This window comes from Genypterus blacodes, unplaced genomic scaffold (assembly GCF_046128005.1).
Source record: "Genypterus blacodes isolate CSIRO-AG114 ecotype Tasmania unplaced genomic scaffold, CSIRO-AGI_Gbla_v1 ptg000057l_1, whole genome shotgun sequence".
Classification (NCBI taxonomy): Eukaryota; Metazoa; Chordata; class Actinopteri; order Ophidiiformes; family Ophidiidae; genus Genypterus; species Genypterus blacodes.
In genome coordinates, this window is record NW_027466869.1 from 1,939,173 (window position 1) to 1,957,684 (window position 18,512).

The 18,512-nt window shown below is 43.2% G+C and overlaps 1 protein-coding gene across 3 annotated transcripts; it reads right to left on the bottom strand.

Moving 5' to 3' along the window:
* Positions 1–1,954: 1,954 nt before the first annotated feature.
* Positions 1,955–18,087, bottom strand: stk40 (serine/threonine kinase 40). Of its 3 annotated transcripts, none has more exons than XM_076152663.1 (11): positions 17,852–18,087; positions 14,369–14,495; positions 13,816–13,901; positions 13,041–13,184; positions 11,904–12,128; positions 11,539–11,591; positions 7,979–8,094; positions 6,532–6,676; positions 6,289–6,408; positions 5,934–6,018; positions 1,955–5,673 (listed from the first exon to the last, which is right to left on the bottom strand). In XM_076152663.1, exons 2-11 carry the CDS (start codon positions 14,484–14,486, stop codon positions 5,455–5,457), a joined length of 1,311 nt encoding a protein of 436 aa, XP_076008778.1. In that variant the 5' UTR covers positions 14,487–14,495; positions 17,852–18,087; the 3' UTR covers positions 1,955–5,454. The 3 variants fall into 3 exon arrangements, with proteins under 3 accessions (XP_076008778.1, XP_076008781.1, XP_076008780.1); XM_076152666.1 differs by lacking the exon at positions 17,852–18,087 and adding an exon at positions 14,655–14,685; XM_076152665.1 differs by lacking the exon at positions 17,852–18,087 and adding an exon at positions 14,588–14,642.
* Between the last annotated feature and the right edge of the window lie 425 nt (positions 18,088–18,512).

The window sequence follows — 18,512 nt, forward strand, 5'->3', positions numbered from 1 at the left end:
TTAAGACATGATAATTGGGTGTGGGTGGGCAGGGTTGGATTGAAAATGAGCATCAAGGATTCTGCTGCTACGTTTCTTAAATATTTTATTCTTGGTATACAAGAAGAAACCAAAAGTATTGGGCAGGTAGCAAATCACATCCATCCCCATTACATTAAAAGAAGGAAAGTGTTTTGTCCATCACTGTGATACTGAACAAAAACAAAAAGTGCAGTGCCTTTTTTTTCCTGTTGAGCCTTTTTGCCTTTAGGACTTTCTGCTTGCCAACGGGAATTGGAGATTATCTAGATCAGACCAGGCTGGATGAGTGTAAAACAGCGTATGGACATGGCTCAGAGATGGGGATTTAAAACCACTTAACTCTATGCATGAAATTTGATTTCTTACCCTCCGAGACATCTTAGATCATCTGAAGCCACATGGTGTCTCTCTGAGAACATCTGTGGCCATCAAGATGTTTTTATTCAAATGCAGCATAAAATGGGGACAGTGTGTATTGTGTGTGTATTAAGGGTCTGTCAGTGGAGGCTGTGAAGTCCCAGCTCGCTGGACGCAGCTGGAGTCCCACATTCAGACATAGACAATGAGTAACACCAAACAGATGGATCTAGGCACTTAGCAATCATTTATTTCTCATACATTGTTAACAATAAAACGCATTGTTACCATACACATACACAAGCTATGAAAACACTGCTATAGACACACATCTGGAAAAGTGTGTCCCTGTTTCTCCTGTGTCATCGGTGTCCAGATGGATAAACGCCTGCTTTCTCCCGCTAAAACTGAATATGTAATACTCTAAGGAAATTAAGCAACAACACTGGAGCTCTCTGACGTCTTTTATTAATTATCTCCAGTTTGAGATGAATCCTGCACCTATGTACTTTCTCAAGACCAGCTGGTTGTAGTTTACGGAGGACATTGCATCTGTTGAACTTTGACCCGTGAAGTCTCTGCACTTGGGATGTTAGTTAAGGGGGTGTAATGCTCAAGTGGGGACATGAACATGGCATGTTCTATTGTGGGGGTCTCAGATGGGTGGGACGGACGATTCAGCATTCCCTTTTGAGTGAGTCAGTGCAACATTTTGTCGTTAAGAAGTTAAGTTACAGAGTGATCGACTGTCTGGTCAGGTATTTATTGGAATCCAGTTTAAAATGACTCATATCGACGGTAACTGCAAGGTCTTATGTTTGATTCCCACAAGACTGTCCATTTATACCACAACACTCTTGGGGAGATGAATCTGATCTAATCCTGCATGGGAGCCACTGCTGGCTGATCCTGTTCTGCGGAATATTCCTGATAAAAGGTGTATATACAGGATCACTGGGGTGTGTGGAGAAATGGCTGCATTCTTTAGCGGTTGTCTATGCGGCCTTTGCACATCATCATTCTGTGTGACTAGCTTTACTTATGATGAGGTTTCCATCTGCGTTGGTGTGTATTTCTTGGCAGCTATGATGCACTCTCCTCTGGAATTAATGCCCTGCTGAAGAGGGTGCGCTTGTATTCAAAGGATTGAGGTGAGGTGGGAGAATCGCAAGCGGCCCACAGTGTCCCTTGGCGCAGTCAAAGTCAGCAGGAGGCTTCCTGTTTGAGCATGTCTACCTCGGTCCTGATCCAGAACCTAACTCACCGCAACACGGGGGCTGTACAGAGTCTACTTTTGTGACACTCAGTTAAGTATTCATACAATTTAAGCCCCGAGAGTCTGAAGATGTCATGATGTAAAAGCACAAGCAGATAATGAGGACGGCACAGATGGTCCTACTGAGTTTTCTAACAATTGTGTGGTCTGCATTTTAGGGGAATGTAGAAGGCAACAGATAACAAAGAGCAGCATTCAGTGTAGTGGTCTGGTGCCAACATTGAATATGCTCCTATTTTTTAAGAAAGCACCCCACCTACTGGCTAAGAGGAAGTAACACCTAACACAACCAGACGCATGAATGTTTCCATATCAAAGTTTATTGCTGACATGCATGTAGAGATCTGATGAAGTAGAAAAATATGTTTTTTATACAAACGTGTTTATCATCTGTACAATTATGCAGTTTCTGTATCTAGATGCCCATATCCAACCAAGCAGCTTACAACACATTATGCCATTGGGTTTCAACTACACCATATTGCAAAACCTAACATTGCCTAGTTTCCAGTTCAAATAGTCAGTGATATATATTGGTTAAATATTGAAGTTTTGTCATTTCAGAACCATGGTGGAAAAAAAATAAAAAATAAAAAAATCAGACCAATTTGGGATGTTCAGATTGAAACAAAGCTTGTATTCTAATTCATTTGAGGGGCTTGTTACTATAGATTTTCTTGTTGGACCCAAGTAAATTATCTTGAAATCAGTTTCTCCAGCACACCTTGCAAGTTAAAAAAAAAAAAAATCATGCAATAGTCACGTTTTACACAGAGTTTAACCTCACACTATTTCCATGCTTTTCAGTCCACAGAACATCGCAGTCCACCAACGTAACTCTGTAAAAAAACAAACATTGAACGTGGTACAATCCACTAGCTAGAATGTGAAACACTTCTGATTCGGGGGACAAATGATACATCTACACTGATCCTTTAGTTAGTATTCTGCACTTGGTCTATATGCGGTGTCATGGAAGATGGTGTCAAACACTTTCCACGGACGATCACTTAATGTTAACATTCTGTAATGGCACAGTGTTAAACACCCTTTCTCTGATGAGCAACCTACACTACTACAATACTGCTTTATACCCATGGAATTCACATTGAGGTGGGAGAAAGCAGACAGCTCTCTTTAAATATTCTGTTACCTCCCAATGTGGCGGTTGATGGCCAACGTGGCCCATAATGCATGTCGATCGGCATGTGTTGAAACGAGAGTTGGTATTTCACTGGGTGGAACTACATACAATATGACTGGACGCAGTCATGATGGTACATATTTACATACTGACCAAAAGAGTGCAGCCTTGTGTGGGTTTAGAGCAATGACAGGAAAAAAACCCCCAAAACACTGCAAAACTCCCTCCCGTAAATCAGGATAATGTATGAATATTTTGTACTCTGTAAAAAATAGAGCTATGCAAAAAAAATCAGTCTCGTTATTAGTGTAGCTTAGGTTGAACACAAACTGTGGAAGTGGCAAGAAAAGGATCTAGGAATGCCAAAATAAACAAAAACTAAAAAACAAAACAAAAACAGATGCTACCGTTTCATTTCTGTGTCTGAAAAAGGATCTAAGGAAGATGGCTGGAACCGAGCCACTTCAGAACAAAACATTAGGGGCCGACAACACTTCTTAAAGCTGTGAGAGCCAAAAGATCCGGGGCCTGTCTCACTGGCACGAGTTACGCCGAGTCAAAAGAAAAACAAAACAAAACACATTTCCATTGCCAGGAATAGTCTTGACCGATCATAATCCACGTCTGTGATGCAAGCCTCAGTGGCCTTTTTGGGGGGGAGTGGGGGGTTTACACAAGTGAATAAATAAATCATCACGAAATTACACAGAAAAAGGAGGAAGTCAAGACATCTGAAAGTATGCCTGTGTTCATGCAATCAATCTGAAGAAGTCTAAACAGCCTAAAGCAGGTACCAATACGCAAAAGGCAAGTTGCAGTGTACGGATGCCTAACAGTCGCCGGTTAGTAGATTTGCCGTGTTTTGGAGACACTTTTGACAAACGATGAGAATGAATCGCTAGCCGAGGAGACCCAGCAACTAGACACACGCCTAAGAAACTGTATTTTGATTTCTATAGGAAATATTACAGTATCGGTTACCACCCACCAGCTAGTCACTCAGCCTGTGTGGTGAGATAATACAAGCATGTACACGTTGAGCTAGAGAGAGGGCTTGAGAATGGCAACAGATATGAGATTTTTTTCCAACCTTAACTACAAAAGTATGACACAGGACTATGATGAAAACATTCAGTCAAGCCCTCCGTCTAAGCAAAGCCTGCTGTGGTTTTCACAGTGTCTGCCAATGAGGCAGGCCAGATAACAGAAACAAAGATCAGAGAATAGCTTAAAGGCTCTGTGGCTGCTAGAGGTTAACAACTCTACAGACCCTCATCTTTGCCTGGCACAACACACACACACACACACACACACACACACACAAACACGCGCGCACACACACACACTCACGCATACACTGGTTGATACTGCAGACACCTCAAAGCATTGGATGATGGTTCACATTCATACTGAAAACACCATTATCTGTCTTGATAAAGAGAAAACATGGAAGTTGGAATACCTGGATGCCATTTGAGTCTGAATGAGGCTGTAGGTATCGGTTCCTTGGCTACGAATAATTTTAAGACATGGGTTTTGGCAATACAAATATGACAGTGCCTGATCTTCATAGTAATGGCACTAAGAAAGCGTTATCACCAACATGCCTTGGCAGGGAGACTCCAACAGTTTTTCACATTCAGTTCTTGGCATTGTGACTTCCAGGTATCAATCACTAGCTGCCTAGATGTTAAAAATAGATTTCCACAGGGATGAGCAAAAGCAAGAGACAATGCAGTCTCCAAATACCAAAGGATGCTTAGACATTCTTTGATATTCAGTATCTTCCATGTCAAAGGTAGGGATAAAATGCTACTTATTAAGGTAAATATGATAAAAAGCTTATTCAGATTTTACGAAACCACTGAAAAGGTTTCTAACTATTTTCACTCCGACAGAAATTATTAATGCTTCACGTCACTGATGGCATCAAGACTCCATTTTCACAATCCCTTGTCTCAAAACAGTGAACATGGTTTACCAACAGAGAAGAGAGACAGAGAGGTAGATTGATTTGAAGTCAGAGTCACAGACGGGACCAGTCTGGATCGTTTTTGATAAGAGGAAAACGGGATAGAAGAAGAGAAAGGAGGGGAGAGAGGAGTGGGGATGGAGGTAAAGAAGTGACATCTGCGATCAAGTGATCTGATTTGGAAGAGAAAGGGTTGCTACATGATTCTGGTCCTCTATTGCTCAGAGGATACAGAGTAAATGGATAAAGTGTTACAGTAGGGAGATCTCAAAGAAGCAGGGATGGGGTTAATAGTCTTCTCAACACTCTAGGCAGAGCATTGTGCGTGTCCCCATGCATGACTGCGCCATTAGGTTGGCTGCACAGTGAGATCCAACTGTGAGTGATCTGAGGGCAGGGAACCTTTGGTTCAGATCTTCCTCCAAGCCTTCCCCACTACAATTGACTAGAGGACTCCAGATATGGGCAGAGACGTTTCAGGTTGGCAGTTTGTTCTGGTCCTCTCCTTGTGCCTTCATGCCCTAGCTTGCCCAGAGCCCTCAAAGGGACATGTGTAGCCTGGTTTGGATTGGGGTCCCTGTAAGTGTGTTCATTTAGGGCTGAATCCTCCTCAGTCTTCTTTGGACTCCACAGGTCTATCACCCCTTGGAGAGGTCCAGAAAGTCTGGGATTGGTGTTCGGGGGCTACTTCCGGAGGAAGCGTTGTGCCAAGATGGCAGCATCTAGAGGGCTCACTGGCTGGGCGTCGTGGCCAAGCCGCCTCACAGGTGGGATGCTGCCAAACTGACGCTTGCCGAGAAAGCTCTTGGCTTCATGGATAGTGTTCTTCTCTTCAGCCAGGAGTAGTTGTTGGCGCATGTAGTTCTCAAATTCGTACTGTGAAGACTCTTCCATCACCTTGGCCTAGAGGAAGAAAATGTATTCTGATCATTTGCCTGCAGGTTTTTAACTAAATAAAACTTAAATACAAATAAAAGTGGCATCTAAATGTCTAACAATGATGTAAATGGTCATGTGAGCGTTTGTCTCTATAATATTTCCTCTACTAAATAAAGTTAAAGGCATGAATCAAGCATCAGCCAATGTGATGGACTTCTGTGACAAATTCTGGGCGATCCAACTCATCATCTTTCATTGACTGACATGCTCCTCCAAGATCTTACCTCTTGCATGTGCTCTGAGTGATTGACCTGGTCATCAATATCAGGTACCACCTGTAGAGGGCCACTCATTGAAGAAACAGATTGCCTGTGATGTACAAAACAATAAGATGATTAATGAGAATTATGAGCAAGAAAATGTAAAAATCCCTATGAGGGAGAATTGTACAGGCAATGGCAAGTCACAAGCCTGTACATCCAAATCAAGTGCCTGGAGCCAAATCATGTCTAAAGCCCAAGAATGAAAGGCTTCAAAACATTTGAAGGCATCTAGTAGACATGGTAAATAATCAGTAATGTAATACTTGGGAACAAACACATTTTAATACGATTTCCATCCACCAGGGGGTGCACTTACCAAGAGGCAATGATGGCACTGAGGGACTCCAGCACCTCGCCTGCTGTCAGCCTCTGTTGAGGGTCTAGCACCAACAGCTTACGGATCAGGCACACTGTGTTCTCTGACACACGACCATCCCTGAGAGGAGGGGGACAGAACAGTGGGAGCGTTAGTGATCGTAACCTGAAAGCCTCACAGAGAACAGAACATTTTCGAACAAGTCACTACCAAAACATTGCACTGCTCAGGGCCGTTACTCACTCTGGGATGGTGTACTCTGCAGCCTTGATCTTACGGAAGAGCTCTTGAGGTATGCTGTCATAAAAAGGGAACTGGCCATACAGCATGGTGAATAAGACCACGCCAAGAGCCCACATGTCACTGGGTTTACCACGGTACGGCCGACCTAGAGACAGAGAAGAGGCAGGTTAGTATTAGAGATCAGATCAGATCATCATTACAGAGAGGACAAGAAGCTCTATCTCCAGCTCTACAGCTCTATCCCAGTTATGTTTTTGAAAGAGCCTGTTGCTCTTTTAGGGTTAGCCAAAACCACTTGACAGGGAAAATGCATGAAGCCTCCAAGTGAACCAACAAAGCGCTTGTGCAACCAGTGTGTGCCATTCAGGGCTGATCTCTTTGGTGACAGGTTCAATTCCTGTGAATTCGAGTCGAATGATCAACAAGGAGAGAAAAAAAAGCGATGACATCGTTTCCATTTAATGTCCCAAATATTCCCAGAAGACTTTTTTGATGGAAAAGGATGTTGTGATAATACAGCCTGAGTCATTAAATCAACCATGGATTGGTGGTGAATAAACTGGAGGGTGGAGCATCCCGACTGTGCATGACCATAGGCAGTGTTGTTACAGCCAGGCAGGCAACAGCAACAGCAGGCAATTATGTTAAAGCTTGTGACACACTCACACACACATACAAACACACACGCACGGGTGGAGGAAGGGGAGGGGAGGTTACATGGGAGTAGTTTCCCTCCAGTGAGTCATCAGTGTGTGAGTCACTGAAGCTCTGTTTCATTGTGTGCCTGTCACGTTATGCTGATATACACGCCCGGGCTCCATCTACAGTTTTTGAGAGTGACTGAAAGCAAATGAATGTTGTTGTTTTTTAAATTCATTCTCTTCTGCCTTTTATTTTTAAACATCTTCCAGGAAGATGTTTAAAAAAAAACAATGTTAAAATTGATAGAACATCAGGGAACACGATGGTAGTGCATGCGCAAACATTTCCTTGATTTGCTTGTGGTGCTCAGTTCTGTTTATTTAGTTCAAGAAAAAGAACATTGAGCAGGACAGTAATAATGGATTTCCCCTTTTTTCAAGAGTACATTTTTTACACAGACACATTTGCAGCTTTCAGACACAAACATATCGTGAGAAAATAAGACAAGCCAACAAAGCAGAAAAAAAAGCTATTCCCTGCTTTTGGCAATCCGGGATTGCAACATAATCTCATTCTGGTTGCCTAACAGCCAGAAAGTCAAACAGAAGACCTTCCTGCTAAACATTATGCCTTCATGCAATCATAGCTGGACCCAGCAGTGTAACATAATGTTAATAATAATAAAAATGTTTTTAATATAGTGTACCCTGTTCTGTGCAGTCAACATTTGAGGTTTGACAGCAAGAATGACTAACTTCAGTAGTTGCTCATAAGTATTAGCAACTTGTATTCACTGTTCCCTTACCACTTAGTACATCTGGGCTGATGTAAGCCGGACTTCCTCTCTGATCCTTCAGCAGGTCATCCTCACTCACCAGGTGCTTTCCCAAACAGAAATTGGTGATGGTGATTCGGTGAGTCCTAAAAGCACACAGACAAAAAAACAACTATTTATTAAAAGCACAACAAACACCCACAGCCAATCAATATAATGTTGTCAAATAAGTGCTTAGGTCATCATCAGCCATCATGCCATGTTTCAGACTTATCACTCAACTGGCATTGAAACAACACCAGTATCTCCTGCCAGCCACTTTCAGATAAATTCTTGTTATTCTTTGAGAAACATTTTCTTGAGAAACCTCGTTTCCTCTTTGAGACCAGACTTGATTTCTGTTGTACCTGTTCACATGACGCCAATGACTCAAAACTGTCTCATTTGTAGGTGCTTCCTTTTTATCAGTCACACTGGACTGCTCTAGTTTCTGGTATATTCTCTTCCGTTTTTAAAAATGCAATAAAAACGATACTGTCTTGTGTAAACAGGGTTGTGAGATATTTATACATATACACTTTAAGGCTTGTATATTTGCTCAATTACAAAATTGGTTTTAAGATACCAACTGTTCTGAAACAATTAAGAAAATTCCAGAACGTTGTTAGGAGCAAATCATCTTATTCCTCTTACTCCTCCCGCCTGAATGCAGCCCTGAAATTCTGATGTGGGACCTGCATGAGGTATTTACATGAGATAATTCTCTTCCTTCTTCATTCTACATATATTTTCCTCCTTACTGAATTCTTGTTTTCTGCCTTCCTGAGCTGCTTTATGTAGACTCAGTATTGCACACATCAAACATGCACACATTGCACACATCAAACATCCCTTGTCGCCGCCTCACGGCGGCAACAAGGGATGTTTGATTCATTTGATTTCTGTGATAAAAATGTGGGCATAGAGGGTGTATTGCCTGACTCATCAAGGTAAATTTAGTTTGCTTGTGTGCCAATAAATCCTAACAGTATTAAAGACAAAGATATTTTGGGGGAGAAAATAAAAAGCCACAGTTCAACAAACATGTGAGTCAACTTGTGGCTTGGGATAATTGTCTTGATGACTAATCCTGCATAGCAATGGGCTGGCAAAGGAACATACAGTACAAAGCTCAAGACGAATTAATGTATGTACACAATCACGCAACTTCAAGTGCACCCACACAATCACTCCCTGCTAAACATGCGCGCACAAGAGCAAACATGTAAATGCACTCCAGCATGTACGAGCGCACGACCACACAAAAGCAGTCACGGTTTCTAGCCTGGGTCCACTCAGGATCACGCTCCTTACCCACATCCGCTTTCTAAAGAGCATGAGGTCAACAGCTTCCCTTATTCTCTTTCACTTTCACACCCTGCTCCATCACATACTCAATGCTCCCATTATGCTGTCTGAAGCTGGTTCCTGTCAAACAGCCACATTAAACCAAAACGATTTTCCATGAGTCTTCCCTTTGAACATTCAGTCCAAATAACTCACAGCTCCAACTTATACTGCATGTTGTTACCGTTCAAAAGCTTTGCTGTCCACGTCTTTGTAACTATGCAGTGTTCTTGTGATCTACAAAAGGATGAGCCGGCGGAGCGGAGTGCAATTCTTCAAGGACCCTCAACATAAAATCTTCCTTTATGGAGGAGTGTGTCCTTTTGTCTGTGGATATCACGACCAAGGGGTTCTATTCTTGCACCGGAGATTGGGTAAATGAAATTGCATGTTTTCCTCGTGAGGCAAGGGTCCCTGGGGACTGAAGAGACCACACCATCTCCGCTTCCTGGTCATGTGAACCGGGTAGTCAGGAAACCAGAAACCTAAACACCCCCATGACTTCTCCCTCACTGCAATGTTGTGCTGAAAATACCCCAGCTGATGAGAAGCGAGGTTAGACGCAGGGCATCTTCTATTGAAAGCAGCAAAAAAACGTATTTTGTTATGTGCTATGGTACAGAGGTCACAATTTCTAACTCGTTCACCTTTGCCACATTCCAACCCGCACAGAGAACAATCAAATTTCTCATTCAGATGTAATGGGATACATGTCTATGAATTGTAGAATCCCCTTACAAATACATTTTTTAAATGTAGGAAGTCAAACTGGCACAACGTGCATAGTCAACGACCCAGCAGATTGATTGATGACATCCTGCTTTCATAACAGCTGCCTTTGCAAGAGGAAATCACATCATTCTTGCATAAACTGCTGAGCTTGTTGATGGCAGTGATGGATTTTCCCGGAATGATGACAGGGAGGCAGAGTGGAGGGTTTGGGAGAGGCTTCCCTGACCGTGTCTTTCCCCTATTTTACATTTGTGCACATCCTGGGTGGAGTGACCGAGCAACCAAAGCACAAAGCAAAAGCACACAGGGGGAAAAAGGAGATGACAAAAGAGAATCAGAAGGACAACGATAACAAGAGCGCAAATCAAAGGGACGGGGGAGGTTAAAGAGTAGAAGCTAAATAGAAAGATGACTGTGTTTGTGCATGTGTGTGATGTGTATTGCAGTGTGAGTCAGCACTGAGTTATGGGGCCTTTGGCAGGCCTCTCTTTTGACTCCAGCTGGGACAGAGTTTTCAGCTCGTCTGCTCGGTTGCTTGCCACCCTCCTCCCCTGACCAAAACACTGTTTCATCATCACTACTGCTGGTGGGGGCAACAGGCTCTTGGGAGTGTGTATGAGGGGGGGAAAAAAGATAAGCTTACATTTAAATGGATGTCATCACATGTGCAGGTGATTACTGACAAGTGGCTGAGTAGGCTGCAGAACAAGCCTCTGATGATGCTCACTTGTGTGATGCAAACATCAATGTTTGGATGTGATGGTGTGAAGTAACACTATCTAACTGTTAGTTAGAAAATAAATGAACAAGTGTTTGTTAGATGTTTGTATAAATTGAACACATTTAAATGTTAAATTGTTAATTACATTTCCACCTCCAAAATGTCTCTCCTAAATTTGGCAGATATGATGTTTGGAGGTGGCCCTAAATATTACTTGTTTTCCATTCCACAGGGCCCATTTGAAGTTGAGAATTCTGTGTCTTGAGGCCCGTTCATGCTGGTGTTCTGTGTACTTTGCAACCCCCCTCCATACATGGACACACGCACACAAAACTGCCATGCCTGTCTGTCCTACAGCGAACAAAGGAGTAGCATTTCCTTTGCTCCGTTTAAACCAGAGTGCCATTCTCCCCCTTCTTCACAAAATCTAATCCTGGGGCATCAATCACCAGCCTTTACTAAACACTCAGGTTCTGAGTCAGACACAGGAGAGTACGGCTTAAGTTCCTACAACTGATCTCCCTCTTGGACTGAGAAAGTGACCCCAGCTTGAGTTGAAATCCAACTGTACACTGGATACAGGACGCTTTAGCTTGGTGGGGCCCTTCTGTGCACGCCTGAGTTGAAACAAAATGACATGCTGGCAGGCTGACCAAGTCTAATGAGTGAGGTTACCGGCTAGCTAACTGACTGACTGAAGGATGGGATGACTGACTGGGCTGGCTGGTTGACCGAGAGAGCTTCGTCTTACCGTTTGTTCAGAACCATGTTGCCCAGCTTGAGGTCTCTGTGCACAATGTTTTTCTGCAGGCAGGAGAGAAAGAAGGAAGGAGATAATGTTTAGTAAGGCTGTGTTAAGTGAATCATCTGTATCAAAACAATCATCTCGTTTCTGGGAGTGGCAAACGATCATGGGAAATGAGTCATCAGAAATCATGTGCAACTAGCAAACAGACTGAAAAGTGTTCATACAGCTGATTCTCCTACAGCATTACAGTGGCCAACATTTACTCTTTGATGCAAACAGAAAATGAATCTCAATCTCTTTCAGCTGCACCGGTGAGTAATGTAATGCACATTATTTTGCAAAGCAGCTCATCTTGGAACTAGACTCACCTTATGAAGGGCTTCCACCACACGCACCACATCATAGAAGATGACGATGGCCTCGCGTTCACTCAGCCGTTTCTCCTTGATGACATAGTGCTGTAGATTGATTAGGTCTGCTGTCTTATCGCTGAAGTCGTGCGCACACAGGCAGTCCAGCACCAGGCAGATCCGCTTCTTCATTTTGCGCACCTTGTTGGCCTCCATGTCCTCCACTATCTCATAGGCTCGGTCCTGGAAAATGAGAACAAAGAAGCGTGAGTGGCTGTCGTCAGGATGCAGCTTCCTTTGTAGAGAGTACAGAGTTGATGCAACCGTTTTCAGGTTTAATTTCCAACATCCTCCAATCAATATCATGACGTACCGCACAAAAGCACTGAATCAAACACATTCCTGTAGCACACAAGGCTCACACATCGAGCTGAGTCCATACAAGACGAAAACATTTTAGCAAGAAAAATGTTCATCAAGCAACAGCCTGCATGAAGCAAACATGAATCAGAAGCACCCATCCCTGCACACTGAAGATGTAAAACAAGGGTCATTCCTCTTTTGACTTACAACTCTTAGCAGAGTCACCACTTCTTATTGATTTCTGTATCAGCCTGTGTTTTTTTTTGCATTTTGCATTCAGCTCCTCTCAAAGCTTTCATTATTAACCGGTTCTCCCACAGTGGAGCTGCACTATAATAATCCAATCAATAATGCAGACCTAAATGATCAGAGTGCACGGCTCAATGCTGCTATTCTGAGAACACCAGTAGAGTGGAACAGATAGGATATGAGAACGAGAGACGGGGTGATAGAAATGAATAGAAAATTCCTGCAACTTTAATGATACTCCCACTTCTCCATTGAAACTACCCTGATAAGGAAAATGAAAGTAACTGCCTGGTCTAATAACAATCCTACCTCTGCTATTACTGAATTGATCAGAGCAGCGGTTACTTCTAAACCCTATTCTGAACTGAGTAGTATGATGTAATGTTCAATTATACAGAATAAAGCCCACACAGTTCGACCGCATTATCTAGAGGAATCTCACATTTTGTTCTGTTTTTCTTAAATATGTCATCCAGATGAAACATTTACTATATTTGTATCTAAAAAGCAATTAATGTGTCAACTGTGTGCAGGCGTGTGTACCTGGAAGAGGCCATGGTGGTGGACAACGCCGTCCTGGTTGTGCAGTAGAGAAAGCAGGGAGTACTCTGTGTGTAGCAGCATCTTCCCCTGCCTCTCCTCCTGAGTCTCCCCAGCAGAGTCCACTCGCTCCTCCAGCGTCAGGATCTGCAGAAACCACATGGAGGATCAGATTAAGAGATTAGAGGTCACAAGACAAGAGCCGCACAGGCCCAGACAAGGGCTGGTGATTTATCCACATGCTGGATCTGTCTTGTTCCAACACAAAACTAATTCATTACTTAACTCATCAACTTAGTATTTAAGATGATGCTAAATTGCTGTAGTAGACGTGGCTAAACCGAGCAGCATCTTTAAAACAGCAGCACATGTCCCAGTGAGAGTAAACAAACTGTGCAGCAGACACTGAGGCGCTGTAGTCATGGGTATAAGGGAGGGTCACGGAATGACTCACTAAATGGATGTGGGGGTTAAAAATCTACATTCCAGGTGGGGTGCAACCTCCTCCCTTTCCCCCCTTCTAAACCTTGTGAAAAAGACATTAGATAGCCCCAATAAACAAACTGGAACTGCACAGCAGAGGTTTAGTTGTTTGCCCCAGATTCAGACAAGCAGCCATAAAATCAACACCAACAATGCTGTGTGTTCAGGAAGGTCAAAGGTTCAGATGTCTACCGTGACATCATAGCTTTAGATTTGGAAGGATACGGGTTCCAATTCTCATTGAAAAGTGTACTTAATTGATTGTTTTTGTTAGGACTATAAATAAATCACTTACTTTTAGTTGGTAGAAATCATCCGTGCCATCCTTTCGGGCTAGACACTGCACTATACTGGGCACTGGTGAGTTGCCCAGGCGAGGCCCTGCGAGTAAAAGAAAGGGAACAGCTGCATGACCAAAAGGCAAGCTACATGCTGGAGAGTGTGCTCGCATTGCAAGTCATTATAGGCTACATGTGCACGCACCCATTAACACCCCCTGGTGTAATGTTTTCTTTGGCACTCTGCATTGCAAATAGTGGAGGAGTGCTTTACTGAGAAATAAGTTAGATAACATGGAAAGGACATGCATTTGCCAGAGAAGGGAAACAAGCTTGCAAAAAATCGAGAGTCGGACCTTTCTGTCATGGGGACCAGCAAAATTCCTTGCATTCTTGTCTCAGGCGTGCAGACACACACAGGACCACCACCACCCCCCTCCCAGCTTTCACGGGTTTGCAGCACATTATGTACACACAGAAGCTACAAAACCATTGTACACTGTAGAAAGTATTGGCCACACAGATGTGAGAACAAGCACTTCCAAGAACAAACCCCGTTGGCCCACTTACCTAGGATGAAGGGCCCGGCTCTCTTGGCATTACTACCAGATATCCCAGGACAGTGAAGCTTACTGGCCCTTCCTGAGGTCTCTCCAGCCGCCCTCTCCGAGTAGCGCCGCTTGGACATACTGGAGCTCTACAGGGGAATAAATCACAAAAGTAAAGATAAATACATAACATTTGTGAATGTAAAAAGGACGAGAGCATACATCATGGTAAGAAAACAACCTCTTCATCAACGGGAAAAATAATTAGGAAAGTCAAAGGAATGGTTTAAAAAAGGCTTTGATATTACAGCTAGGGCTTTTCAGCAGCAGTCCTGCAGACTGGTAAAGGACATTGGCAGAATGAGTGAGAACAGGAGTGAAAGGAGGTAAACTTCAGGGCAGCTCCTCCCAGCCTATTTTAAATACCCCTCCCACACATTTACCAACACCTCTGTGTGAGTGTGAGGCCATTACAGCTCCATTCAGAATGATGGCTGTTTGTGTCAAGGTCGACACCTCAAATTCAATCTCTCAATTTGCAATGGGAATGTGCCACACTCTGCAATTCAGATGAGAAATACTATCATGTAAATGCATCGCTCAGACAAAAAACTCTTTATGAACAAAGAGAAGTCAGAAGTAGGTCGTACATTCGGTTCTCAAAAAATGAATCACATATTTGCCGCGAGTCTTTCCTGTTGCAGGAGCCGTGCATTCTTAAAAAACCCTTCTGTTCTTAATCTGCACATTTTATCTAGAAATGTCTACAGCCAGTTTATCTAAACCTGTTTAGTAAGAAAGGCCTTGTTCTTAGACACATATGCACGTCAACAAAACACAAAAAATGACAAGCATTTACCTAATGATAGTGACTCAGGACACTAACTACTGTAACTGCCACAGCAGATCTATGGCCCTGGAGTCAGAGAGCCAGAGGTATGCTTTGTTTACTGATACAGAGTTCCTATGTGACGAAACCTCAACTGCTTCCCGTAACAGGGAAGTAGTGCCAACAACCGAGAGGGATGAGTCACCCTACTGTCTTCCTTGAGAAAATTTGAAATGCTTAAATGTCCAGGTGATGACACCAATAAAGACATGAAATGTTGCACCAAGCCTCAGATAAGTGCATTGCATCAACTGAAAAACATCTCAAATGTTAGGTCAAGATGAAAGAAAACACAAAGGGACACATCTTTAGTGAGAATGTCACTGGCTGTGAAACAGGACTGAGGTGATTTACACTCATAATATCCTGAGCATCTGGAGCTGTAAACTCCACCTGCATGGTAGGAGACATTAAGTGGCGATCTGACAAACCAAAAACATTCAGAATATGTATCTGGCCATGCAAGTGGAGCAAACTACAAAAAAAATCCTGTTATTAATGAACAAGCACAGATCATCATCATGTTTCAAAACTCTAATCGTGCACCACTCGCCAGTTGGCGTTTTTGGGCAGGGAGAAGACAGGACAGTTGGCAGTCAGTATGGGCCGATATGAATTCTCACTTCCATGAGGCTTTTTGTGATCCCAGACAGCAGACAGTGTCACCATCGTGTCTCTCGCCCATCTGTCTCCATCTCCACTAGTCATCACCCACTGAGTCTGATGAGCTGAGGTTTTCTGACAACATTTATGGCAAATGCCCGAGTGACGCAGAGCCACACTGCCAATAGTAAGACGGCATCCTACTCTAAAGCACTCAAAGCACAGTGGCAAATCAACTACTACAATTCATGGGGCTCCAGAGCGAGGGATTAAACTGTTTTAATGCTGCAGTCAATAGCAGCTGGTGGATTTGGCAATATAAATGTTTTCTGTGCAGCCAGGGCAATATATTCTAAATTTGTGGTTAGGTTTCAGAATTGCTGCTAGATGAAATGGGGAACTTCGGCGAAAAATTAATCAATTCCCACAGCTTTCACAATATTATGTACACTTGTACCTTTACTCCAGTGCAACATTCAATTGCTTAAGAGCCATACTAAACCAATCCATGCACCTTGGACTTATAACAGTAACTGACTCATGGACATCAATTGTTACTCATCATAGCAAATGGACCCAGGGCCTTTCATCTACTTACTTAACACAAGCTCCACTGCTATTAAGCCAAACCCAGACACATCTAAAAAAGCAAAGGTCAACGCAAGCAACTAATGCACACTGACCTAAATGACATCAGCAACGATGACAGCACAGACCTATCTGTTTCCGACTCTGGTGAGTCTCTCTGATCTGGCAAGCGAGGCTGCCTCTGACTGTACCAGAGGGAGGACAAGAACAGATACAGCCTCTGAATCATATCACACAAAAGGAGGAGAGACACGCTGCCGGTGCCCACGAGAAATGTGGGCTCCCTAAATAGTATCAGGACAAAACAACCACCTCGAGATCCACCCACCAGACTAGCAGCCCAATGCTTAGAACAGCTCCACTGCAAACTCAAGATACAAAAGACCCGAGAGGAGGTAGTAAATAAAATGTCTGGATTTACAAACTTTGCAGTAATCAAAAGAGGCAAATCGACGGATCTACTAATAGTTTAAACATTTAAGCGCAGAACAAAGACGTGGTTTATTCAATAAAGCAGCTGGAAGGTCAGAACCGCTTCAGCCATGCTTCTTGATTGAGGCATCAATCAATCAACCATAGCTTCCTTTTACACACGACTATCGATATCGGTCTTTATATAACAAGAGTTGCCGGCTGCGTTAGTGCAAACAAAACGCCCTTGACCGCACAAGAAGATTGTGTACACAAGGTCATGTGAGAAATCATTTGACGAAAACAATTACAAATGCATGCTGACTGTCACACATTGTTTGGTGCCATTTTGCAATCACAAGAGCTGGACACCGTTCAGTCCTGGCAACTAGCACTGTACAACGATACAAGTCGCAGCTGACGCTTTGCATTGCAAGTTGTACTAGATATCAAGTAATGGAAGTACTTGGGTATTAAAATATATTTACCGGAAACAGAGCACTATTACATGTGCGTGAATCTTAAGTGCCGCCCGCGTTATACGGCTAGGTTTGATATAAGAACTGTGTTTGACCAAGTGGGCTATTAAACACACGCATATGTGTTCGTTATGATTTAGCAACATGGCTACATAAGTTACATAAAGCCAAGCTAGAGTGCACATAAACACACTTCTTGTGGCTAAGAAAGAACATAGGTTCTTTCAGCAACGGGTGACGAATCCCTCGGTAAAAGACGTTGCCACACACCGGCTACACAAAGGGGCACCGTGCGGCAACACAACAAGGAGTTGGGGCTCCGAAGCAAACTACACGGAGCAGTAGTTAGCCATGTTACGGCTACCAGAGCACGTCAGTCTCGCAAAGAGGGCAATGTGCCCAGTGGCGAGCTAAATTAACGCCAAAGTGAAAGCTACAGAGCGGCCGGGAGGCCATTTAAACAAAAGTAGGTAACATTACATTAGGCTAGCCGTGCCAGAGAGCTATAGAGCAACGTAGTCGCCACCTCGCTTACCACGAGCCAAAACCGCCGGGTAAAGTCTGCCTTGTGTCCTTACAACGTCGACATTTCTTGGGTAAACGTAGCCGTGTATATGCGGGGTTCCTCCCTCGGTCGAAAGAGACAGCACAGGGTTGGTTTCAGGTTGTTTAGACCCTGTTGCAGAAATGAGCAATTAAGGAAAAGCCTGCGCTCTCCGCTGATCGCATCTTTCCACAGCGACAGCACCACCTGACAACGGATATGACGCACACGCTTACATGATTGACAGCTGCTCTTGACCAATCCGAGCCCGAGGTTTATTCTAGTGTTTTTTAGAGTAAATGGTTGCTCACTGATGATGAAATACTTTGCATAATCAATGTTGTAAATGAAACAGCGTTACATCATGCCACAGTGCAGTCCGATAAGTTCAAATGGGAAGTGTGACGTTATTCAGATTACAGACGGAACACCAAATGTATACATCAAATTTTTTTTTTTTATACAGCATTTAAAAATTCTTGCCTAAAAGTTTTTTGTTTGTAGCAGGAGATGTGCTAAATCAAGAAAACTCACCATTATGGCATCACAGGGGTTAATTTATATGGAGCTGAGGACTAGAGGTTTAAAACCTTAAGCCACTGCTAGAACTTGGGGTCTTAATTTACAGAAGAGTTCAGAGTTCTGACTACAG